The sequence below is a fragment of the Mobula hypostoma genome, chromosome 9 (genome assembly GCF_963921235.1).
Source record: "Mobula hypostoma chromosome 9, sMobHyp1.1, whole genome shotgun sequence".
NCBI lineage: Eukaryota > Metazoa > Chordata > Chondrichthyes > Myliobatiformes > Myliobatidae > Mobula > Mobula hypostoma.
In genome coordinates, this window is record NC_086105.1 from 126,600,054 (window position 1) to 126,627,415 (window position 27,362).

Below are 27,362 nucleotides of genomic sequence, written 5' to 3' on the forward strand. Positions count from 1 at the left end.
TATCCCCTTGGAAAGTCAGAACTGCTTGAATCCAACAGGCTGCTGTTCCAAAGCCAATGGCGATGACTGCACCAACGTTATGTACTATTCTATCATTAGACACCTGAAAATTCGCTACTATTGTCATTCCAAAAGATGATAGAGAAAGTGTTATCAGCCCAAAGATATTGAGCCATGGTTTCATCACTTTTGCTTTAAGCTGTGAATAACGGAGGACAGCAACAGCAGTCACTAGAAACGCTGTCATATTCATTACTTGGCTTTCAGGAGGGGTATCACCTGCAATACTTAAAAAAGGAGGGCGTAAATTGTATTTCTGTTTCCTTTCTAGTAAATCAAGTCTACATATCTTTTTGTTTCTATATGCAAGTACGTAAATAGTCCAGAATCCAGCTGCTGCAAGGACAGTAATTATAACAGGTTCAAGTATCCAGCAACTTCATTTTCTGACTAATAATCTGCTTCCTCTCCATACCTCTGCAGCCTCCCAACTGACACTCAACGCAAACTCCCACTCACGCCTCGCCGCAGCCGTGAAAATGGCAGAGAAAATATGGTGTGATGAGGAGAGGGATAACCAGTTATACATATGGTAGAGAAATTAAAACGTACTATAAACCTCAAATTATATTTCTGATTACTGTAATGACCATGTGCCCTTTCAATTTACTGTAAAACTTTGAATTCTTTATTCCCATGAAAGATGCACAGATGACTAGAGATGTTTTTATACAGTTACCAAAGTGATCAATGAAAGATTTCATTTACATTATTAAACTTGTGCATTTATACAATTATAATAAACAATGTTCCCCCCCGCCCCCCACTTGTAGTAAAGAATTTATTGACAGTTTTTGAATAAAAACGAATTCCCCTACTCAAAAATACATAGGTAATATTCATACAGACTGTGGAATCTTTTGCTTTTGTTTCTGTCTGGGTGTGTTCATTGTTTTTGGGATTCCTACCGACTTCCTCTCATGCTTTTTAGCGATTTTCTTATGAATACTTTTCTCCAAAGAGGAATCTTTTTTCTTCACTTCTCGTTTTGGTGTCTCAAGGCCTTTCTCTTTTTTCCCCGGAGTATGCAATTGTAGACTCTCTGGATTTTTGTTAGGTGTTTTCTGCGTTTTTTTGCCCTTCATTTGCGTTGATTTCTTACCAACTGGGGTCTCATTTTCATCAACTGCTTTCGGTGTGCTGTGGCTTTGTCCTTGCAATTTCTGCTCAGTGAAAGAAGGAACAAATACAAGTCAAAAAATGTGTGATGTGAAAGAGAATTAAAATCAGTGTAATAGTACAGAACTAAAACGTACTATAAAAGCATTATATTCTTTGATTACTGCAACGACATCTAATTTCCATAAATGGCACTAGTTCGCTTTGAATTAATAAAGCCTCACAGTGAAGTGTCCTTGTGGCACACACTCAAAGTAGAATAATAAAAATTCTTTCAGTTTTCAACTCTTCACTGTTAGTACAATCAAATCAGCTAAAATTTTCCTTTTCTTCTACTCACGATTTCTATCCTTTGATAACACAGGAGGCTACTTGTCCTATCAGCACCCAGCAAAGCATCCATCTGTACCATTCTTTCAATCTGTGTACTGTGCTTTCTTTAGTTCTGCTCGTTTTCTGTCCTGTCTATGCTAGGTCTACAAATCTTGCCTGGTCAGTGATTTTTTTTACCTCCAAATCTCCTCTCTCTTCAGTTAATCCTTTCTTTCTGTAGCTTAGCTCGATTACAAAATATTTATCAATCTTCAGTTTCTCGTCTACTTGCCAGATGTCTTACTCATGCTAAATCTCTTCCTTTTTCAATGCCTTTCTCATTCCCTGACCATTGTTTTACAGCCTCATTCTCATGTATGCCTGCCTGCATCATTTCACTTATGCTCTGTCATATTCTCCCCGTCCTTCTCTTTCTCTAATATTTGTTTTGTGCTCCCCTAATGCCTTTCCACCACATTACTGTTGTCTCATTTAATCTTTTAATTTTTTTTTAGTTCTCTTGCTTTGTCTATTTCGCACCAACTACCTGGACAAACTGACCAAATAATTAGACACTCAACTTAAAATATTCAAGCCAGTGAAATTAGTACACCAGCACATCATGCAAGGGCATGATTATCTCCAACAGAGAAGGCACAAAGAAAATCTATAGCACTCAGGCACTTACTTGCAATTTTGTTTTCTTTGCAGGTGTTTGCTCTTCAATAGGAACCAGCTGCGGTATTTCTTCATCCGCGCTATGTTTCTGAGCAACAGAAGGCTTTGTGCTTTCTGCAGTTTCGTCCACTGCTTCAAGGGCACTGGTAACCTCAGATGATGCTAGGTCAGTTGGAACTTCAACATTCCCAGCTTTTGTTGTTTTCTTCTGTTTACTCTGATTAGAAAATTTATTTATAAGAAAATATGAGCACTTTCATCACTACATTAATCATCCTTCAGTACATTGGTTACTTTGCCAGGAGACCAATAATTGGGTCTTGCACATTGACTGAAATTCAAATGACAACAATCCTGAGTATCATCAAGTTTTAATTTGCTTCTGTACCAGAAACAGATATTCACTGATCAAAGCATGCAATTCAATCCATGTTAAGGCTTTGCCAGCACACCCTGGAATGTTCTGTTATATCTAAAGCTTCATTTTATGCCAAAGCTGAGGAAAGATTTAAAAGGTCAGATCACTTTAAGGAGGACGAGGAAATGCAGACAATTCATCCAATTCTGGCCATGGATTTTGGATTGTTTTGATTGCCTCAGAAAAATAACAAATTCTGAAGTGACTGTTGAGATTTGTTCACTTCAGAGGGAGTAACTTTTAAGGAATGAACAGACTTGATCGTCTCATTCTTTCACAAAATTTGATAGAAATTGACAATATGTAACATTCTATGTGATAAAATCAACCGTTTCAGAAAGAATATAATCCGGCAAAATTGGATGCCAAGACAAATTTTGGGAGGAGTGACCAAAAGCTGGGACACAGGGTTTAATGAGAAGTAGGAGGAGAAGAGGGCATTTGGGAAGGAATTCCAAGATACACAAGGAGAAAACAGGAGGAATAATCACCTTTGGGATCCACATGGAGAGGGAAAATGCACTGAAGATCAGTGCCAGATGAAAGGAAACTTAGATTGAGAAGTTTTTGAGAAGTTGGAACGTCAACAGTTGAGGCAATTTAATGTTCAAGTTGCATTGGGAATAGAACACAAATTTACAAAACAGATAGTGACAGGAATGAGGCTGAGACACAGAGAGACAGGCAGCAAAAATCCAAATTAGCCAAAGCATACCATGGCAGAAAATAACAGCAATGTTTGGTTCAAAGAAATGGATAACATTTCTGTAGCAGATGGACTGGAGGAGGAAATGAAAACAAAGCTGGCAAGAACTGGTTGTTGCACCCTGAGACAATGTTGGTAAAGAATGAAATCAGACCATAAGATATAGGAGCAGAATTAGGTCACTTGGCCGAGTCTGCTCCGCCATTTCATCATGGCTGATCCAATTTTCCCCTCAGCCCCAAATTCCTGCCTTCTCCCCGTATCCCTTCAAGCCCTGACTAATCAAGAATCTATCAACCACTGCCTTAAATATACATTAAGACTTAGCTTCCACAGCTGCCTGTTGCAATGAATTCCACAGATTCACCACTCTCTGGCTAAAGAAATTCCTCCTTTTCTCTGTTCCAGAAGGACACCTCTCTATTCTGAGGCTGTGTCCTCCCACCATGCTCTCCACATTCACTCTATCAAGGCCCTTCACTATTTGATAGGTTTCAATGAGATCAACCCTCATTCTTCTGAATTCTAGTGAATACAGGCCCAGAGCCATCAAATGCTCCATCAAAAGCCACTAATTCCATCATCAAAATCATTGATATATTAACACAGTCGGCCCTAACCACTAGTTACCGACCAGAAAAGGCTCCCTTTATTCCCACTCTTTGCCTCCTACCAATCAGCCACTGCTTTATCCATGCTTGAATACCTCTTATAATACCATGGGCTCATAGCTTGTTAAGCGGCCTCATGTGGCACCTTGTCATAGGCCTTCTGAAAATACAAGTACACAACATCCATCGATTCTCTTTTGTCTATTCTGATTGTTATTTCTTCAATTAATTTCAACAGATGTATCAGGCAAGATTTTCCCTTGAGGAAACCATGCTGACTATGGCCTATTTTATCACGTGCCTCCAAGTACCCCGAAACCACATCCTTAACAATCGACTCCAACGTATTCCCAACCACTGAGGTCAGACTAACTGGCCTATAATTTCTGTTCTTCTGCCTCTCTCTTCTTGAAGAGTGGAGTGACATTTGCAATTTTCCAGTCTTCCAGAACCATTCCAGAATCTAGTGATTCTTGAAAGATCATTACTAATGCCTCCGCAATCTCTTCAGCCACCTCCTTCAGAACTCTGATGTGTACACCATCTGATCCAGGTGACTTATCTACCTTCAGACTTTACAGTTTCCCAACAACCTTCTCTCTAGTAATGGTAACTCCACACACTTCATGACCCCTGAATAGTGAACATAATAAATAGTGATGGCTTCGCTCATCCTAAAACTTAGCTAGGAAAAAAACTGCAACAGCAGCAAGCCAGAAGAATCAGAAACATATTTATTATCACCGGCACATGTTGTGAAATTGGTTAATTAGAAGAATCACATTGAGACTGCTGCACCATAAAAACACTGATTTTCTAGCTCGCCAGCTTCCTCATCTAATTTCCAGCCTCTCTGACTTCATTTGAATTCAGAGACTACTAGCCTGACATATACCCAACAGCTAAACATCCTCAGCCCTCAGAGGACGAAAAGGCTGATTCCTTATTGGAAATTGCAGCTCTTCTGAAACCAGGTAAACGGACAATGATAGGGGATGGTTGACCACTACACTCATGTGTTATCAGTATATTCAAAGAAAATAAAACTAGATAGCAGCACTGGAGATAAGAAAGTTTACTGATAATAAAAAGGTCAGGAACACCAGGGACAATACTGTTGGCCAGGAAGTGTGGAGGATGTGGATGGAGGAAATGCAACAAACTAAAATGAGAAATGACATCAGTGAAATCTATTAACCTAGCCAAAAGTTATAAAGCATTGGAGGATGAGTGGCGTTGGTAGATATTGTCACTATCACAGAAGAAATGGTACACTCCTTTTATTGCTACTTCAACGCAGAGACAAGGATCTGTACGTACACTCACAAGAAGTTGCAGCCACTGGAACACAATAATGCTTCCAAAGACTTGAGAGAGAAAATAGGTTAGAGCTTACAAAGTCAGAATGGTCGTGTGTGTGTGTGTGTGTGTGTGTGTGTGTGTGTGTGTGTGTGTGTGTGTGTGTGAAGGATGACAATGATAACACCAGAGAAAAAGCTGTGAGCTCACAATACAAGGTGGAATAGGAGTGGTGAAGAAGATCGAGTCCTAGGAAGTTTGCATTGATCATTAAGGTAGTTAGGGAAGCAACATATGATCACAAAGCAGACAAAATTTGTCCAGAAGTTCCTCATTGTTGTCAGCAAGTGGGATTTTAACATGTATTCTCATGTCATTCCTCAGATTTCTTCCAGACAGTTCCAGTTACAGATTCAAATTGTAATATTCTAGCTTCTAATCTTAAAAGTTCATGGGCTCAAGTTCCAGTCCAGAAACCAGACTGCAAAATATATTCAAACTGCAAAGGCAATGTTGCACATTGAGTTTCTATCACTTGGTTGAAGACAAATTGTTCTTTCAAGTGGAGACAAGACTTCATCACTCTAAAAGAATTAGGCAAGGTTCTTCATTCATCTGTCGCCTCCCATCACAAGAGAGATTCCAAAATTACTCATTACTATTTGCAAGACCTTATTAAAAAGTGAAGTTGACTGTCTGGTTAACCTTGAAGGACAGTAACATTCTGAGGGATAATATACTCATTGGCTCATCATGCCTCTTCGCCAAGCACCCCAAATTTCTGTCAAGTGACCCGGACGGCTATATGAATAGAAATAGTTATTGCAAAACTCACCTTTTCTGTATAGTAAATGAGTGTACACTATGACCAACTTAAATACTTTTTAAACTTTTACTTACTGTTTTGTTTTGCTTCTTGGGATTCTTCTTCTGAAGTTCCTTAAGGTTATACATATTTGATGTATATATAGGAAGTGCAGGAGAATTGGAGGTTTTCAGGTGAAGAACTTTCACATTTTTCCATTGCTGTGGCACAGAAAAAAATTAGTTAGGCAAGTTAGGAAAATAGATAGACGGTTAAGCAACCCTCATGATCTTCGGAAGATAAATAAAAAATAATAATTTCCCCAGACCAATGCTGTGTAACTTCTCTGTGAGCTTATTTAAAAAAATTCAAAATGCTATTTGTAATTACAATTACAGATATGATAATATTAAGATAATCAGGTGCATTATACCTTGAAACAAGACTAGTAACGCTGAGTTCAAAGATCCCTAAGCCACCTTGTGCAGAGTACAAAAATGCATGAGAAGGCTAATGGCCAAGGATTAGAATTCAATTTCCATTTTGATTGTCAAAATTAAAGTTGCAGAATTCCAAAATTTATCCACCCCAAACTGCTCAGTCATGAAAATAAACATATGACTGTTTCTGCATTTAATCTTCTGTCCTGATCTATTAATTCCAACTTCCTATAACAATAAATTTACAGTTTGACCATTAAAACAGGTTTCAGCAATGTTCACAGCATCCAAATAAAAATGTTTTAAATGCTCGTTAAACCATGTCACCTGCAACATTTTAGCACACCGCACTCAAAGATAACAACTCTAAATATAGTACAAGAGTTGGAGGAATGGTAGGCCAGAAACCAAAAATTGAAGTATGACGACAAAATTATCCAAACAAGCTCATAAAAAGTAATTTCAAACATACCTGGGGCAACTTTGCTTCGATAGTCTGGACAGCAGCAGTTACATTTTCCACTATTTCCTCCAGCTTCATCCCAGTGTGAGCTACCTGAGAAGCACTACCAGGAAAAGAGGAAATTTGCCAAATCCACATACTCAATAAAGGACAACTACTAATGCATTTTGCTCAAAAACATCAGAGAACTGCATGTGCTGGAAATCAGAAATCAAATAAAAAATGCTGGAAACACTCAGCAGACTTGGTAATACCTATAGAAACATAAACTCAGGTTGATGGCCCCTTGCCAAAGATGGGAAGACAGAAAATAAGGTAGCTTCATGTTGCAGAATACGCCAGGGAGGGATGGGGTAGACAAGTGGAACCTCTTTAATAGTCTAAAACCATGGTTTCTATGAAAATAAGTTCCAGAGGCCTTTTGGTTGATGAACTGATAGGAGTAATGAGAGAGAGAAAATTAATAAAATCTTTAAACGGAGGATAATTAGAGAATGAGAACACTAATATTGCAAAGCACAGAGCTACAGGACATGTCTATGTCAGGCTGTGCTAATGGAGAAAATAAAACTGAGTCTGCAAGTGCTATCAGTCTGGAACAACATCTACAAATGCAGGAGGAACTGAGCAGGTCAGGCAGCATCAACTGATGCAACTGAACACCTGTAGGACACTTCAGCCCAAGGTACCTCACCTGAACTGGAAAAAAGGCAGAAGCCACAATAAAAGGGTAGGAGGAGGAGCAAGAGCTGGTAGGTGACAGGTGAATCTGGGTGAAGGGAAGGCAGGAGCGAGGGTTGAAAATGGGGATAACATGAGAAGCTGGGAGTTGGTAGGTGGAAAGAGGAACCTGACTGAACAATAGACCATGGAATAAAGGGAAGGACGTGAGGAACCAGAGGAGAAGGCGACGGGCATATCTTCGAGTGCAGGGAGGGAAAAGAGAATGGGTAAAAGAGCCACTGAGATAAGGGTGGGCTGGAAATTGAGGCTAATGGAAGTTGAGAAATTGATGCTAGTGTCATTAGGTTAGAGATTACCAAGACGGAATATGAGGTGCGTTCTTCCGATATGTTTCTGGCCTCATCGTTGAAGGTAGCTGAGTTCATGGAAAGGCACATCAGTGCAGGAATGGGAAATGGAATTAAAATGGTTGGCTGGCCACTGGGAGATTCTGGCTGCTGTAATGGATTGAGCAAAGACATCCAATGAAACCCCCCCAAATCTGCATTGTGTCTCACTGATGCAGAGGAGGCAGCACAGGGAGCTCTGGGTACATTGAACAACATGGAAAAGCTGAGGAGGTAATCCAAGCTGAACTGAAAGAAGAACTATTCCACTTATCCTGTAAAGGTATGCCACAGGGATCAGTGCTGGGTCCATTGTTATTTGTCATCTATATCAATGATCTGGATGATAATGTGGTAAATTGGATTAGCAAGTTTGCTGATGATACAAAGATTGGAGGTGTAGTAGACAGTGAGGAAGGTTTTCAGAGCCTGCAGAGGGACTTGGACCAGCTGGAAAAATGGGCTGAAAAATGGCAGATGGAGTTTAATACTGACAAGTGTGAGGTATTGCACGTTGGAAGGACAAACCAACGTAGAACGTACAGGGTTAATGGTAAGGCACTGAGGAGTGCAGTGGAACAGAGGGATCTGGGAATACAGATACAAAATTCCCTAAAAGTGTCGTCACAGGTAGATAGGGTCGTAAAGAGAGCTTTTGGTACATTGGCCTTTATTAATCGAAGTATTGAGTATAAGAGCTGGAATGTTATGATGAGGTTGTATAAGGCATTGGTGAGGCCGAATCTGGAGTATTGTGTTCAGTTTTGGTCACCAAATTACAGGAAGGATATAAATAAGGTTGAAAGAGTGCAGAGAAGGTTTACAAGGATGTTGCCGGGACTTGAGAAACTCAGTTACAGAGAAAGGTTGAATAGGTTAGGACTTTATTCCCTGGAGTGTAGAAGAATGAGAGGAGATTTGATAGAGGTATATAAAATTATGATGGGTATAGATAGAGTGAATGCAAGCAGGCTTTTTCCACTGAGGCAAGGGGAGAAAAAAACCAGAGGACATGGGTTAAGGGTGAGGGGGGAAAAGTTTAAAGGGAACATTAGGGGGGGCTTCTTCACACAGAGAGTGGTGGGAGTATGGAATGAGCTGCCAGACGAGCTGGTAAATGCGGGTTCTTTTTTAACATTTAAGAATAAATTGGACAGATATATGGATGGGAGGTGTATGGAGGGATATGGTCCGTGTGCAGGTCAGTGGGACTAGGCAGAAAATGGTTCGGCACAGCCAAGAAGGGCCAAAGGGCCGGTTTCTGTGCTGTAGTTTCTATGGTTCTAAGAGACAGGTACAGATCAGGAGGCACTAAACAGGAAGGAAGGAAAGAAAGAAGAGAGAGTAAGACCATTACTCTAAATGAACACAATCAACAAGATATGATTTCTTTCTCTCTTTCCATGTGCACAGCCTGATCTGCTGGGCACGTTCCACAACTCAGCATTTCAAACCTTCTATGCTCCTTTGTTTTGTGTTCTCTAATAATCTCTACAATTTTTCCCTATAATGACCCTGGGCCCACCAAGTATTCCATTTGTCCTTTCCACACCTACATTCACTGCAACTTGAAATCAAAGTGTTTTCTTTTTTCCCTAGTTCTGACAAAAGTCCTTGGGCTGAAATATTAACTGCTTGACTTGCCACAAAAGCTGTCTGACACATCCTCAGCATTTTCCACTCTTGAAGTTCCCAAAATTAATTATTGTACCAATGTCTGTGAAGCAAGGCATTACCTTATTCAGCACCTAAAATTCATTCTTGCCTACAGAGTAATGACAAAATTAATATACGCTTAGAAGTTCCTCCTTATTTTTTTCCAATTTAAGAATTTTTAATATTTTTGACTGCTGACAGGACAGTAGACTGAATCGAAGATTGGGATTGCTATTTTATTTACCAAAATTTAGGGGAAAAAGGAATTGGGATTCTTGCATTGTCTTAAGTGATAGTGAGAAAAGATTCTAAATCTAGGGAACACCCAACACCAAAGCATTGATGCAGGTACCTCCCATACTGAGTTGAATGGGATTCCAATGCAAAATAAATGTGACCGTCAGTCATTAGATACATGGGAACTGTCCACAGGAAACACTGAACTGTGCATGACAATCTGTAAATCCAAAAATTTGGATTTTTACAAACACATTCATTTACCAATCTCATTCAGAACCGTTTTGTAACTGAAAACAAACAAAAATCTTGCAAGCATAGGCCAGAAAACAGATTCTCTCAAATACTAAAAAACGTATTTTTTAAAAGCCCTAATACTCACTAACAGCTGCCCTTGTTGTTGATTGGAAGGATTGTACCCTGGATTTTCTTATTCAGTTCCTTTGCAAAATTCTTTGAAGACAGTTTTACTGACAGAGGTACTCTGAAAATAAAGAACAAAAATCAAAATCAAGTCCATGCTAACTACATTGGCTTCAGACAATATATTGTTCAGTTCAACTGTACCTGAGAGCTTCTCGGTAGTGTGGACTACCTACAGAATTTTGATCCATGTACTACAATTAAAATTATACTGAACAAAAATATATGTATGAGGTGCTGAGGAAGAGGATTTCTTGGAATGTATGCGGGATGGTTTTTTGAACCAACATGTCGAGGAACCGACTAGAGAGCAGGCTATTCTGGACTGGGTTTTGAGCAATGAGGAAGGGTTAATTAGCGATCTTGTCGTGAGAGGCCCCTTGGGTAAGAGTGACCATAATATGGTGGAATTCTTCATTAACATGGAGAGTGACGTAGTTAATTCAGAAACAAAGGTTCTGAACTTAAAGAGGGGTAACTTTGAAGGTATGAGACATGAATTAGCTAAGATAGACTGGCAAATGACACTTCAAGGATTGACGGTGGATATGCAATGGCAGGCATTTAAAGGTTGCATGGATGAACTACAACAATTGTTCATCCCAGTTTGGCAAAAGAATAAATCAAGGAAGGTAGTGCACCCGTGGCTGACAAGAGAAATTAGGGATAGTATCAATTCCAAAGAAGTAGCATACAAATTAGCCAGAGAATCCTCTGTCTTCACTAAGGAGGACATAAATAATCTTCCAGAAATAGTAAGGGACAGAGGGTCCAGTGAGATGGAGGAACTGAGCGAAATACATGTTAGTAGGGAAGTGGTGTTAGGTAAATTGAAGGGATTGAAGGCAGATAAATCCCCAGGGCCAGATGGTCTGCATCCCAGAGTGCTTAAGGAAGTGGCCCAAGAAATAGTGGATGCATTAGTGATAATTTTTCAAAACTCGTTAGATTCTGGACTAGTTCCTGAGGATTGGAGGGTGGCTAATGTAACCCCACTTTTTAAAAAAGGAGGGAGAGAGAAACCGGGGAATTATAGGCCGGTTAGCCTAACGTCGGTGGTGGGGAAACTGCTGGAGTCAGTTATCAAGGATGTGATAACAGCACATTTGGAAAGCGGTGAAATGATCAGACAAAGTCAGCATGGATTTGTGAAAGGAAAATCATGTCTGACGAATCTCATAGAATTTTTTGAGGATGTAACTAGTAGAGTGGATAGGGGAGAAGCAGTGGATGTGGTATATTTGGATTTTCAAAAGGCTTTTGACAAGGTCCCACATAGGAGATTAGTGTGCAAACTTAAAGCACACGGTATTGGGGGTAAGGTATTGGTGTGGGTGGAGAATTGGTTAGCAGACAGGAAGCAAAGAGTGGGAATAAACGGGACCTTTTCAGAATGGCAGGCGGTGACTAGTGGGGTACTGCAAGGCTCAGTGCTGGGACCCCAGTTGTTTACAATATATATTAATGACTTGGATGAGGGAATTAAATGCAGCATCTCCAAGTTTGCGGATGACACGAAGCTGGGTGGCAGTGTTAGCAGTGAGGAGGATGCTAAGAGGATGCAGGGTGACTTGGATAGGTTGGGTGAGTGGGCAAACTCATGGCAGATGCAATTTAATGTGGATAAATGTGAAGTTATCCACTTTGGTGGCAAAAATAGGAAAACAGATTATTATCTGAATGGTGGCCGATTAGGAAAAGGGGAGGTGCAACGAGACCTGGGTGTCATTATACACCAGTCATTGAAAGTGGGCATGCAGGTACAGCAGGCGGTGAAAAAGGCAAACGGTATGCTGGCATTTATAGCGAGAGGATTCGAGTACAGGAGCAGGGAGGTACTACTGCAGTTGTACAAGGCCTTGGTGAGACCACACCTGGGGTATTGTGTGCAGTTTTGGTCCCCTAATCTGAGGAAAGACATCTTTGCCATAGAGGGAGTACAAAGAAGGTTCACCAGATTGATTCCTGGGATGGCAGGACTTTCATATGAAGAAAGGCTGGATGAACTGGGCTTGTACTCGTTGGAATTTAGAAGATTGAGGGGGGATCTGATTGAAACGTATAAGATCCTAAAGGGATTGGACAGGCTAGATGCGGGAAGATTGTTCCCGATGTTGGGGAGGTCTAGAACGAGGGGTCACAGTTTGAGGATAGAGGGGAAGCCTTTTAGGACCGAGGTTAGGAAAAACTTCTTCACACAGAGAGTGGTGAATCTGTGGAATTCTCTGCCACAGCAAACTGTTGAGGCCAGTTCATTAGCTATGTTTAAAAGGAAGTTAGATATGGCCCTTGTGGCTACAGGGGTCAGGGGGTATGGAGGGAAGGCTGGGTTCTGAGTTGGATGATCAGCCATGATCATAATAAATGGCGGTGCAGGCTCGAAGGGCCGAATGGCCTACTCCTGCACCTATTTTCTATGTTTCTATGTTTCTATTTCTGATTTCCATATTAAAATTTACAATAAAACACACTTCTTTGTGGATCATGAAGTTAGGGACAGAGCCACTTAACAGATTCCTCAGCAAGACGATTTTTACTGCAGCTGACAACATAACCAAAATTGTAACTATCAGCCATCCAAAGAAAGGCAAACATAAGTAACAATGGGCAGCCTATTTTACATATAGCTTGTTCAACATGGAGCCTAAAAGAGAGTAGATTCTCACTCTAGATGCCCCAGGGTGTAGTAGTCTAGGTTTACAATTGAGGAAACACTACAAGGGCCTGTCATTCTGGCGAGGAGTTATTGTCCTACCCACCCTTAATGCAAAAAAAATCTCAAAGTGTAATTCAAGAAATGCAAAGCAGTTCTTCCAGTGGGTCAATATCTATCCCACAGTCAATATTTACCTCAATGTTGTTGTGAAGCTTTTGTGTACACGAATTGGCCACCTCATTTCCCTAAACTATAACATCGATTACACATTGAAACTCAATAGTTGGGAAGAGCTTAGTGTAAGGCACAATACATATGAAAACTTTTTTTAAAAAACTGAAACTAAACCTTAAACTTGTTGGTATGAATGTAGCAAACAGAATTCTGCCCTGTATCATTATAAGTTTGAAAGTACTCTCTGCTGGGATAGCAATATACAAATTTAATAATTATTTCTGTATCTCAGTGATGAAACCATCGCCCAAATCATCCACTTCATTATTGAAAAATTGTGCATTTACAGAAAGCCACTATTTGAATGAGGAAAAGCAACCACAAGAAACAAATAAATAAACTTATTTATTTTATATGGCATTCAAAGAACTGCTGAAGGCTCAAAATTCAATGAGATCGATACCTGGGCAATGTTTAATGTAATAAGACACCATGGCTAATTTACATCACTTACTTCTTAGACTTGTAAAAATGTTTCCCCACATGAGAAGGTAAAAGTCGTCTGATTCGATCATCAGCCAGGAACAGATCAAATCTGCTCAGTAAGCGACGCTTTGCTTCAAATGATTTGTACTCAGTCTTCAGAATCTTATATGGAATGATCTAACAAAATAAAACGTAGGTTAACATTATACTAATTTGCCACTTATGGTGTCACTCAATTATGTTTGAGATGAAACTCAACTTTTATTGCTTTTCTGGACACTTAACCTGGGAATGAAAGATTAGGCCCATGCAATGTAGAAATTTATTAAACCTTTTAAGGTCTTTGCTCTATCCTTTATTACTGCAATAAATCTTTAACTTTACAATCTTACAAAGTGAATGAAAATGATCAGGAACGAGTGCATTTACATTAAGATTCAATGCAAAAAAAATTAACAAGTCCTAAAAGGGCCAGAAAAGTTAAACAACAAAATAACACAAGCTTTGATAAATTGAGCACCATTTGTTATTTGACAAATTTTACCTTCAGACCAATAATAACATGCTTGAAATTAATATAAGCAATTAAAGCAGAATACAATTTCCAAAGAAAATAGAAAGAGATATACAGGAAGAACCAGCTAGAACCTCCAACAAGAACATTTCATTGATTATCCTTGACTATGGAAATGATTTACCTCTTTAATTTTACACATTTTATTCCTCTAATGGCTTTAATTGCTGCAGCTTCATTTTTGTATCCAATGGTGTACACTAACCGTAGGAAATTTCAGAAGCAGTCAACAAACTATATCTGAGGTCAATTTGAACAGAGTAAAAATCAGACTACCTATTGAACTGTTTCTCTACTCATCAGTTAATGTGTAGAATTAGTCCTTTTCTCAATCCTGAGCATGCCTCCAAAGGAATGCATGGTGCACAGGTTGGGGTTAATTGCAGACCAGGAAACATTCCATTGACCTGAGATGTCTCCACATGCACGAATGTAGCTCTCAAACAGCAGTGATTAACACTCACTTTGGATGCATTGGTTTGAAGACCTAGGTATTTGAAAATTATATGTAACTCAGGCTACGTCCACACTACACCGGATAATTTTGAAAACGCCGGTTTCGAGTAAAAACGACAGGCATCCACACTAAGCGTTTTTCAAAATATCTCTGTCCACATTAGGCGGATATTTGGGTGAATCTCCTCCTACTGGGCATGCGCAGGACGCACAGAAAACAAGTGAAGAGGAAACGGTATACTTGGTGCACGTTTGTCCAGTTACAGAGTAGAAAAACTTTAAAGGAATTGCTCTTGGCTGTCGCGCAGGAGGACTTAAAACTTAAAAAAAAACAAATACTGGAGCGTATGGAGGCAACCAACAGGGAGTTCACGGACAGTATGACCCGGCTGACGACGAACATTGAAAAACTGACTAACTCTGTTGCATTAATAAAGCACCTTGTTAAATGTATAAAACATGCCTGCATCAGCGTTATCTTGTACTTCCATACAATGTTACATTAGGCTGTTACACATCTATTGTCAGAGAAGTACTTGCACAAATAGGTAAACCACCTTCATACAAGCAAGGACAGAAGACAGGGCGAAGTGAATATACTTATTCACTTCTTGACTTCGTTGTTAAAACAACGAACATCTGTTCCGGCACGTCATGACAGCGTTTTTAAATAGTCAAAAAAGCTCACTTTACAATTTAACTCTCACGTCGTTCACACCGACTGCGCGTTATAACAGCCGTACGGCAGTGCTTGTGCAGTACCAAGCAGAAGCAGAAAAAAGCATTGTTGTTGTGTTGTCATGACAACATTTTAAAATCTCGGCGGTTACCCCGTACACACTACGCCGGATATTAAGCTTTTTCAGATTTATTCACTCTGGAGAGTGTTTTTGAAAATCTCCGTTTTCGGGGGCTGAAAACGCCGGCTCAGTGTGGACGGGAGGGCAAAACGAAGAGAAAAAGCTTCGATTTCAAAATTATCTGGTGTAGTGTGGACGTACCCTCAAAGGAAGTATTATGTAACTTTAGAAAAAGTCCTGTTGTTACCTTTGTTCATTAACATATAAAAATGTGATGTACTGTTGGGCCAGGGAGCCTCTTCTTCCAAAAGTGCTCGAGTATGATGCCTGCTTGTTTTGCTGAATAAAGATTTCCATATCCACCAGCTTCAGTGTCTCACCAGTGACTTTGTTAACAGTCACACATTTGGGGGCTCACCCAGGATATGAACCCGGGACCTCTCGCACCCAAAATATTTAATTTCCCTTCCCCACACTTTAAAAATCAATACAAAGGATAAAAAGTGACGCAGGCATTGGCCTGCTAGTTTGATGCTCATGAGCTGTTCTATCAGTGACCACTATGACAATTAGGCAATTGAGTTAAAGAGTTACAAGATTTTGAAGGGTAATACACATGGAAACGTACATCAACAAACAAGAGCTTAAACAGAGGCTTTGAGAGGTTGACCATGACTAGAATTAACTCCTGCCTGAGCAATAATGTGGACCTGTAGCAATTTACTGATCACTGCAACAGGGCTGCAGCAGATACAATCTCAATGGCTGTCCACTTTGCTTGGAGCACTTACACAACTGCAAGATCTATTTAAGGCTACTATTTATCGATTACAGCTCGGTGTTCAACACCATAATTCCTTCAGTACCAATAACCAAGCTTCAAATCCAGGACTCTGTCCTTCCTCTGAAACTGGATCCTCACCTTCTTCACCGAGTCAGTGCAGATTAGTAATAACACCTGCTCCTTCCTGACTATCAAGACTATCAACCATAATATGTGCTTAGCCCACTGCTCTACTCCTTCCAAAAACCCACGACTGTGTGGCTAAGCACATCTCAAATTCAGTAATGACATCACATCGTGAATTTCAAGATGATGATGATGAGGAAGCTTCCGGGAGTGAGGTAGACTGGCTGTTTGAGTGGTGGTGTTGCAACCACAATCTCACACTCCAATGTCGGCAAGGGTGAGCAGCTTCAAGTTTCAGGGTATCACTATCTATCCTGGGACTAACAATTCCATGCAATCATGAAGAAGGCATGTCAGCGGCTCGACTTCATTAGGAGTTTGAGGAGATTTGGAATGTCACCAAAGACACTTACAAATTTATATAGATGTACAGTGGGAAGTATTCTAAGTGGCTGCATCACAGCTTGGTATGGAACGTTCAATGCACAGGATCGCAAGAGGCTGTAGAACCTATACCACCATTGAGGATATCTTCAAGATGTGGTACCCAAGAAGGTGGCACCTATTGTTAAGCACCCTCATCTTTCAGGACAGGCCCTCTTCCTGCTGAAGTCCCATACTCAACAATTTAGGAACAGCTTCTTCCCCTCTGCCACCAATCAGATTTCTCAATGGTCTATGAATACTACCTCATCGTTCTTTCGTTTGCACCATTTATGTTTGTAATATCGGGACTTTTATGGCTTTGCACTGTACTGTTGCCACAAAACAAACTTCACGTCAATGCCAGTGATAATAAATCTGATTCAGACGTCTTCACACAGATAATTTCACTTCTAAGAGGCAAACTGAAACAGTATTTATTAGTTGCCCAAATTTGAAGCCTACCTGTGTAACATTCTTAAATCCATGCTTATCAAGAAGTTTTCTATAGAATTTTTGAGTCTGATCAGCATTCATGTTTGGTTCATCTTTGGTGAAGAGGCAAATTTCCTTTGTTTCCGATCGAATTTTATGAGGCAAAATTCTGCAAATAAAGAAGTTCAAAATTATCCACAAAATCTTCCCACCCATGTTTTTTTTAAAAAGAGTTGAATTTTCAAAGTGCAGAGTTACATAGTACTACGTAATAAAACTGAAAATTAAATCATACAGTTTACTACAGCTTCCTACCTCACTTCCTTCATATATATTGTGCTCCCGTTTGTAAACTTAGAATACTGCTACCTATTAATGCATGCTGTCACTATCAAATATAATTCAATTTGAAAATGTCAAGCTTGCATCAGTTCTCTTCAGTTACAGGTTTCCGCCTCCATCCGAAGGTAGAGCGTTCCTATGAAGCGGTTCATAAGCCAGAATGTCGTAAAGCGAAGAAGCAATGAGCATTTATTTATATGGGAACATTTTGTGAGCGTTCGCAGACCCAAAAATAACCTACCAAATCATGCCAAATAACACATAAAACCTAACAGTAACATATAGTAAAAACAGGAATGATATGATAGACACACAGCTTATATAAAGTAGAAATACCTTTCCACAATTATTGCCTGAACTGTTCTCCGTAGCGAAAATCTCACGCAAGCGCCATCGGCAAAAACACAGCGCAAGCGCTCTCCAGTAACCTTTAAGCTATGAAGCTGCCAAATCATACCAAATAACACGTAAAAATACACAACTGATATCAAGTAGAAATAATGTATGTACAGTGTAGTATCACTTACCGGAATCGGGAAGACAGCGCCGAGCACACTGATGATGGTGTGTTAGACCGAGTCGTCGGAGGTTGGGGTGGTGCAGTGGCCCCCACCTTCCGGGCAGCAAACCGATACCGATTCGTGGAGAATGCAGCGGTAGTCTGGAGGTACACAGCACATCTTTAAGAAAAAAGCTGAAATAAACAAGCTAATTAATTAGGTGCCGCCCGGCACGTAATTGTCGGCCCATATCAGTGCTGATTGCGTCACCTCTGATCTGGGCCGACATTTACATGTCGGGCGGCACCTAATTAATTAGCATGTTTATTTCCGCTTTTTTCTTAAAGATATGCTGTGTGCCTCCCAGCTACTGCTGCATTCTCCGTGAATCAGTATCTGTCCGCAGCCTGGGTCTTGGGGTGGTGGGACACTGGGGTGTCATCTCGTTGCCTGTTTCCATTAGAGCAGGCAGCTCATCTTCTCCTATGACTGCCCGCCTCAATGTCGAAGGTCGAGGTTCGTTGTCTGCTGTGGTTGATGTGCAAGGCTTGCTCGACTGCTGAGCCTCGCGCATTTCTCTACCATACAGTTCTTTGTAAGCACTCAAACCATCCTGCAAATATCCCCTAAACCGACGTACCCTTTCAAAATTAAAGTCGTACTTTATCATTACTCATTCGGTTTCGATTGTTATCCTTTCCTCTTCCAATTGCATCAGCTCTTCATCTATCAGTTCTTGGTTATGGGATGCCAAAACCTCTTCAACATCATCTTTGTCAGCTTCCACAAGCCAAACTCACTTAGTCCTTACTTCATTCACCATGATCAAAAGGCTTAATTATGTCTAGTTTTATACTAATTGTACCACCCTTACGAGCTCTTTCGAGCTTTTCCGATACCATAGAACTCATCTTGCAAACGGCTGCTCACAGGCACGTGTTTAAACAATACCGGCAAGAATGCCGTTCCAAATCCGGGGGAGAGCGGCTACTCGGGGCGCACACTGCCTTTTATCACACGCTGCTTTTTTCGTAACAGTGAAAACACCTTCTGTAGCGAAAACCGGGTATTACTGTAGGTCTTTCGTAACAGTGAGGTTTCGTAAAGCGAACGTTCGAAAAGCGGGGGACACCTGTACTTGATGAGGTAACTGTAGCCTTTGGTCAGGAGCAGATGTTGTCAGGTACACTCCAGTTGGTGGGTCAGCAGTGGTGGCTAAGTCACTGCGCATCTGTTCCTGACTTCCACCTCACCTCAACTCAGTGGTGGGTGCGTGGAATGCACTGCCAGTGAAGGTAGAAGAGGCAGATAAAATAGGGTCTTTTAAGAGATTCTTAGATAGGTATATGGAGCTTAGAAAAATAGGTTATGCAGTAGGGAACTTCTAGATCGCTTCTAGAGTAGGTTACATGGTCAGTGCAACATTGTGAGCCGAAGGGCCTGTAATGTGCTATAGCTTTTTTATGTTCTATGTTCAACTCCTTTTTACTGCTCCATAACCAGCATGGGGCTCTTTCTGCCTCCTCTTCCAACCTGCAAGCTGCTTGGTTCTTGCTCTTTTCATCAAGGCCCAGTGCAGACAGCAATCTCCATGGAGACCCTGCCAGGAACCCTCCAGGCAATCTCCACGGGAATAGCCATGCCTGCCATCCTTTGTCCCCGCATTCCTGGACAAATGACTGGTACTTCAGGGCCTCCTTTTGTGAGCCTCCTCACATCCTTCCTCCCATGGTCCTCGTGGTTCGACACCTCTACCTGCACCATGTCACGTCTATCTCCTGCACTTGCACCCCCTCCACCCCATCGCTGGAAGTCTGCAGAGTCGAGGGCTGGCCTTCCCAGCATTAATATTACAGCCATGTTAAAAATGGGGTGAAGGTAGACAGGCAGACAGACTCCACTTATGGAACTATTTGTTTATTAGAACTGGAAGTTTTATTTCCTAAAATAGCTTTCTGCAGTTGCTTCTAAAATTAATCTGTGACCCGCTGAAACATTCTAATTTGCTGATTTGATTGAGTTACTTGAAGAGGGAAGAATTATTCCTATCACAAATTTTGGAAGAAACCCCTTGGTGAACTGCACACCAGGGCAGTCACTCAAGTTAAGTGGTCAATCTTCAAATAAGGAAAGCTGTAACTACTGCTGGCTCAATGCTAAGTGCAAATTCTGAGCCAACATTACAATGCCTTGAACTTAATTTATTTGGATGACTAATGCTGTCCAAACATAAACCACAGCGCAGGATTTCAAAAGGGTGGCAAACGAGACTGTCCTTGACATCACGGGGAATACAGTCCAGCTGTATCTGGGACAAAGGAAGATAGCTGTGCTTGTTAGAAGTTAGTCTTACCTCTTACAATGCAAAAATCAGTCCATGCATAAATTCCTCAGGGAAGGGTACTGGTCACAAATATCTTAGCAAACAAAGCAACCTATGCTCACATGCAGTAACAGCAGATATGTAAACACAGACGTGTATGGCAATGGCCAGTTCGAATGAGAGAATCTAACCACCTACCCTTGACATTGAACTGAAGCAGCTGCATCAGTAAGAGAATAACCTCATGACACTCCTTTCTAGACCATAAAACACAGGAGCAGGTTTTGGTCATTCGGCCCATCAAGTCTGCTCCACCATTCGATCATGGCTGATTTAAATTTTCTTCTCAACCCCATTATCCCACTTTCTCCCTGTAACCCTGGACACTCTTACTAATCAAGAGCCTGTCAATGTTTTGGGTATATTTAAAGCAGACCTCACAGCTGCCTGTGGCGATGAACTCCACAGACTCATCACCCCTGACTGAAGAAATTCCCCAACATCTCCGTTCTAAAGGGACGTCCAAGTCATTTCCACCATCTACAAAGCACAAGTCAGGATCGTGTTGGAATACACCCAACTTGCCCAGATCAGTGTGGCACTAATGATTCTCAAGAAACTGAACACCATTCAGGCATTCCATTGAAGTCTGTAGACGTTCATTCCCTCTGCCACTGACACACAGTGGCTGCAGTGTGTACCATGTACAAACTACAGTGCAGTTCCTTGTCCACGCTTCTGCAACAACTCCTGAATCTGATCTTTATCAGCAGGAAGAACAGAACATAGAATAGTACAGCACAGTACAGGCCCTTCGGCCCACATTGTTGTGCCGACCCTCAAACCCTGCCTCCCATATAACCACCCCACCTTAAATTCCTCCATAGAATAGGGGCAGGAGATGTCCATGAGTACTGCAACAGGATGGTTCCCCTCAGGACATACATCCCCCTGACTTAGAAATGTTTTGCTGATGTGTCCAAATCCTGCAACTCCCCTCCAGATACACTGTAGCAGCTCAAGAGGGGGCTCATCCACACCTTTTCAAGAGCACTTAGACATGGACAATAAATTCTGGGCTTGCCAGCATATCCAGATCCTGAAAATCATTAATATATTTTGATCCATTTACTTGCACAATTAAAATCTACTCACAACAAATAGAAATTCTATTTTTTTTTGCAACAAGTAGCTTTACATCTAGTGGGTTAAAATGGTATAACTAGAGATAGGTCACTATGGAGTTAGCTGGTTACCTCTTTTACACAAGCCCTTTTTCAGCCTTGGCTCAAAACATTACATTAGAGTTGTGTGGTAAACACTTCAGAGATTAAGATCACATTTTAGTACTCATGGAATAAAATACCACGTAGATTACTTTCTTTACAGCATTCTAGTCAAACAATGATCTTCATTCTTCAGATAGTATACACATCTATAGAGGATTTAATAGCCTACACAATTTCCTTCCAAACATGCTGTAAGGCTCCAGTAATGAATCACGTTTTGTTCTGCTCAATTTCATCTTCGTACTTCACCCATTCTGCTCTCTAACCTCTTGTTAACAGAAACCACAGCTTGAGGCTGTAAAATATAAACAAGGAATTAATCTCCTTTGGTTTACTTACATTTTTATTGTTTGCTCCCGCTTTGGAATCTTCCAAACTGTGACATTTAGCTGTATAGTCTCATCTTCATTCAGAAATAGCTTTGTGTCACTTCTGTTTTTCTTCACATATTCCTTTAATGCATTAATAGCCTTGCGTACCTGGCAAAATGAGGTAGTGAAGGGAACAGAGATCAGTCCAAAAGAACAAATCCATTTTAGGATAACAGGCATTTCAATTACAAACTCAAATAAAGTGCACCCAGTGATGCACATTTTAAAATTCCTTAATAATCTATTGGGATTTGCGCATCACTTTTAAAATCACATTCTTCTATCGCCAAGTCACAAAGCACGTACTGTAGATATAAACAAGTATTTGGGAGTCTGGTGGAATAGATTTGACAGCTGCTCAGGGCTGCAAGCATCTTTTACCATGTGTGAACACAATTCATGACATTTCCAAAGTGCTGGGATTGCAAACAGTTCCCCATGCCCAAATCTGAGGAGGACCTCGATTACAGATGCTCATCATTGGCTGTTTTCTCTCTTTACTTACAGAAAGAATTATAATCAATGCAAGAACCCTTCCATTCCCACCCAAAAATCTGTGACACCCCACCAAGCAAGTTAAATGGAAATTAAGGCAATGTTTTTAAATACTATTAAGTGACTTTATCCGTAGCACTTCCTGGCAATAACCATTACAACTGGATAGATTTTCAGAATTTCAAAACTTCAGCATCTTCTTGCAGATCAATTAATTCCAGCATAATATATCCCATCTACTACTTTTTAATCACAGAACTCCCCAATAGATCTACTTATGTGACCACATTGACTACCCAATTTTATTTTTTAATAGTAACTAAACCAATGGTAGGTTTTCTTTCCATTATTTATCCATACAGTACCAACCTTTCAAAAGAACAGCCCATTTCCAACTTGCAAACTGTTGGAGAACGAACGGTTCACAGGAGTGGAAGAATGTCGTAACCTCTGAGAGTTCTCTGGAATTCCGGTTAATCAGTGCAGCTACTTAATTGGGACAACTCTTAAAGAACAAAAACTAATCAAGAAAATAGCTGGGATTTCCGTCATTTATTTGGGACACGACACCACTTAATTGGGACAGGAGACTTACTGAAAAGTTTCTAACTAGCAACATCGCTTGTAATGGCTGTTGGACTCTACACCCTACGTAGAGCAAACAGTTTTTAAATTGTGTTAGTTGCATATGTTTGTGATTAAAAAAAGTGATTTTTGGCAGTACTTTACGCAGGAAGACAATAAAAGCAGTGCATTTTAAGCACTAGATGTTTGTGCTGATTTTGTTCATTTACAATCAAAAGAACATAGCAGGGTACACAGGATGAAATTCTCCGTTGATAACTATTAGGAACTAATACATTGTTTCATACTTGCGCGATCCATGGGAGTCTCATCACTTACACCGCCACTACCTTGGAAGAAGTGCCGGAGGCGAGGGAGAAGGGCTGGCGTCCTGGTGAAGCTGAGACAGCATGCAAATCGGCCACTGCTCCCTAGCATACTGCTGGCTAACATTCAGTCCCTGGATAACAAACTGCGCGAACTGAGAGCCAGAATCTCCTACCAGTGGGAAACAAAGGAATGTAACATTTTATGCTTCGTGGAGACCTAGCTGATGGAGGAGATACTGGACCACGCTATCAAGCCCTCTGGATTCTCCCTGTTCCGGGTGGACAGGTCAAAAAACCTCTCTGGGAAGAGTAAAGGAGGAGGGGTATGCTTCATGGTCAACAATGCTTGGTGCTACCCCAGAATGTGCATGCTCTCAAATCCAGTTGCTCCCCAGACCTGGAGTACTTGGTGCTGCTGTGCAGACCTTACTGGCTGCCTAGGGATTTCACGGCTGTTATCATCACAGCAGTGTACATTCCGGCGCAGGCTGATACTGACCTGGCTCTCAAGGAACTGTACGAGACCATCAACACGCTGGAGACTGCACACCCGGAGGCTGCCTTCATCATCGCCAGTGACTTTAGTTGAGTATTGCTGACGAAAGTGTCTAAAGTTTTGTTAGCACATCCAGGTGAGCACTTGTGGAGATACACACTTGACCACTGCTACACTCTCTTTTGCAATGCTTACAAAGCTCTCCTTCGCCCAGCTTTTGGAAAATCAGATCATTCTTCGATCCTGCTTTGCTGACGTCGATTGGAATGTCTTTCATGATGAGGATGTCTCTGAGTTCACCTGCTTCATCCGGAAATGCAACAACAATGTTGTCCCCCAGAAGTCGGTCAGGGTCTTCCCGAACTAGAAACCCTGGATTAATAGTTCCGTGCGAGCAGCACTTATCACACGACACAGAGATTACACTGCCGGCAATCAGCAGGAACTCAAGAAAAGCAGCTACAATCTGCGCAAAGCTATCAAGGCTGTGAAACAACAACACAGGAACAAGATGGAGTCAAGATTCACAATGAATATCACACATGACTTGTGGAGAGGGTTGCATACCATCGCAGACTTCAACGCCAAAGGTAGTGGTGCTGCCAACATTGCAGCCTCTCTCCCAGATGAGCTCAATCGCTTTTACACTCGGTTCGATGTCGCTAACGCTGACCCTCCGAGGAAAGACAACCTGCAACCTGGTCACCTGAAGTACGCAGGTGTTTCCAGCGAGTGGACAGACGCAAGGCTGTGGGACCGGACGGCATCCCAGGGCAAATACTCAGGATATGCGCAGCACAACTGGCAGGTGTGTTTACAGACATTTTTAATCTCTCCCTCTCCCAGAGTAGAGTGTCCTCCTGCTTCAAATTATCCACCATTGCCCCTGTACCAAAAAACACCAAGGTAACATGCCTGAACAACTGGCGTCCTATCGCACTCACCTCAATAATAAGCAAATGCTTTGAGAGGCTGGTCAAGGACGACATCTGCAGCTTGCTACCACCCAAACTGGACCCCCTACAATTCACCTACTGACACAACCGATCAACAGACAATGCAATAGCCACTGCTCTACATACCTTCCTTACACATCTGGAGAAGGATGCTTATGTGAGAATACTGTTCTTGGACTACAGTTCAGCATTCAACACCATAATTCCATCCAGGCTTGACAGGAAGCTCAGAGACCCTGCCTTGTGCAGCTGGATCCTGGGCTTCCTGTCAGATCACCAGCAGGTGGTAAAAGTGGGCTCCCTCACCTCCAACCTCACTCTCAGCACAGGAGCCCCTCAGGGCTGTGTACTGTCCCCTCCTTTACTCCCTGTATACCCATGACTGTGTTGCAACCCACAGCTCTAATCTGCTAATTAAATTTGCCAATGACACTGTATTGATTGGCCTAATCTCAAACAATATTGAGGTGGCCTGCAGGGAAGAAGTCACCTCTCTGACACAGTGGTGTCAAGAAAACAACCTCTCCCTTATAATGTCGCAAGAACAAAGGAGCTGGTTGTGGATTACAGGAAGAATGGAGACGGGCTAACCCCTATTGACATCAATGGATCTGGGGTTGAGAGGGTAAACAGTTATAAGTTCCTTGGCATCCACACCGCCGAGGACCTCACGTGGTCTGTACACACCAGCTGTGTGGTGAAAAAGGCACAACAGTGCCTCTTTCACCTCAGACGGTTGAGGAAGTTTGGTGTGGGGCCCCCAAATCCTAAGAACTTTCTACAGGGGCACAACTGAGATCAGCCTGACTGGCTGCATCACTGCCTGGTATGGAAACTGTACCTCTCTTAATCACAGGACTCTGCAGAGAGTGGTGCGGACAGCCCAGCGCATCTGTAGTTGTGAACTTCCCATGATTCAGAACATTTACAAAGACAGGTGTGAAAAGGCCCGAAGGTTCACTGGAGACCCAAGTCACCCCAACCACAATCTATTCCAGCTAATACCATCTGGGAAACGGTAACGCAGTATAAAAGCCAGGACCAACAGGCTCCAGGACAGCTTCTTCCACCAGGCCATCAGACTGATTAACTCACGCTGATTTGAGTGTATTTCTATGTTACAGTGACTGTTCTATTTATTATAAATTACTCTAACTGCACATTTAGACAGAGACCTAATGTAAAAATTTTTACTCATATATGTGAAGGATGTAAGAAATAAAGTCAATTTAATACTACTGTATCAATATTGGTAGCGTTCTAATTTCTGTATTTCATTTAAAAACATAATTTATTACTCAGTTAAAGGAGTAGCTTGTCTTTTTAAAACTATTTCCATGAAGTTTCGGCAAATTGGCGTAGCCGCTTAATTGGGCCAAAATACACTGGTCCCGATGTGTCCCAATTAACCAGAATCATTGTTTTTTAAATATGCTGTCCAAAGGAAAGAGTTTTAGTTCTAATCTAGCAACTGTAGCCTTCAGTTAGTCCTGACGAAGGGTCTCGGCCCAAAATGTCGACTGTACCTCTTCCTATAGATGCTGCCTGGCCTGCTGCGTTCACCAGCAATTCTTATGTGTGATGCTTGAATTTCCAGCATCTGCAGAATTCCTCGTGTTTACTGTAGCCCCTCGTTCTTTTCCATAATATACCATGGATCCTCACTACTGGCTTCAAGTTCGAAGTACCAGTGAAGTTGAAAACCGGCCAACAACAGGAATTCTGCAGATGCTGGAAATTCAAGCAACATACATCAAAGTTGCTGGTGAACGCAGCAGGCCAAGCAGCATCTCTAGGAAGAGGCGCAGTCGACGTTTCAGGCCGAGACCCTTCGTCAGGACTAACTGAAGGAAGAGTGAGTAAGGGATTTGAAAGCTGGCCCATTGTTTTCTATGGGACTTCTCAGAAACTAAAAATCATCCAAGGAAAAATTCTCAAGGGAAACTGAGTTAACAAGTAAATGTTAAAAGGAGACAGAAAAAAAACTGCAGATACTGCAGCAAAAATAAACTGCTGGAGATTAGTTTGGGTCTGTGGGATGTGAACAGCAGTCGACTTTTCAGGTTGAGACCCTTCACCGATACCTCCTGACCGATATTTCCAGCATTCCCCGTTGTGTTTTTTTTAAATTTTCGATTTCCAAATCTGTATTTCATTTTTGAACGTTTTGCGGAAACTCCGTTTGTAAGCCGACGGCCCGCTGAACTCAGCCGCCCCGACCCCAAGTCGTGCGGGGCAAACAACGTGCGCTACTCGGCGGCAGAGGGAGGCCTTGCCAGACCCAACCATCTCCCACTGTACCCACAGCCAACTGCCTGCTTCACCTCGCACCGTTACCTTTCATACCCCCCGCCCCACACCAGTTGAAAGCCAAAGGAAAGCGTCCGAGCTCCGTCCATTCCCGTACCTGCTCCGTATCTACCGCCTGCATCGTCTCCACGTGTGGCGTCCCCACTGAATGCCGTCACGACCTTCAACAACCAAAC

The 27,362-nt window shown here is 41.6% G+C and overlaps 1 protein-coding gene across 2 annotated transcripts; it reads right to left on the reverse strand.

Moving 5' to 3' along the window:
• On the reverse strand, positions 1 to 27,362 carry rsl1d1 (ribosomal L1 domain containing 1). 2 transcript variants are annotated; one of them, XM_063057462.1, is made up of 9 exons: positions 27,284 to 27,362; positions 22,005 to 22,144; positions 17,242 to 17,380; positions 13,642 to 13,790; positions 10,257 to 10,358; positions 6,921 to 7,014; positions 6,104 to 6,229; positions 2,180 to 2,386; positions 1 to 1,223 (listed from the first exon to the last, which is right to left on the reverse strand). In XM_063057462.1, the coding sequence occupies exons 1-9, from the start codon at positions 27,305 to 27,307 to the stop codon at positions 900 to 902; spliced, it is 1,305 nt and encodes a 434-aa protein (XP_062913532.1). In that variant the 5' UTR covers positions 27,308 to 27,362; the 3' UTR covers positions 1 to 899. The 2 variants fall into 2 exon arrangements, with proteins under 2 accessions (XP_062913532.1, XP_062913533.1); XM_063057463.1 differs by lacking the exon at positions 27,284 to 27,362 and adding an exon at positions 27,214 to 27,262.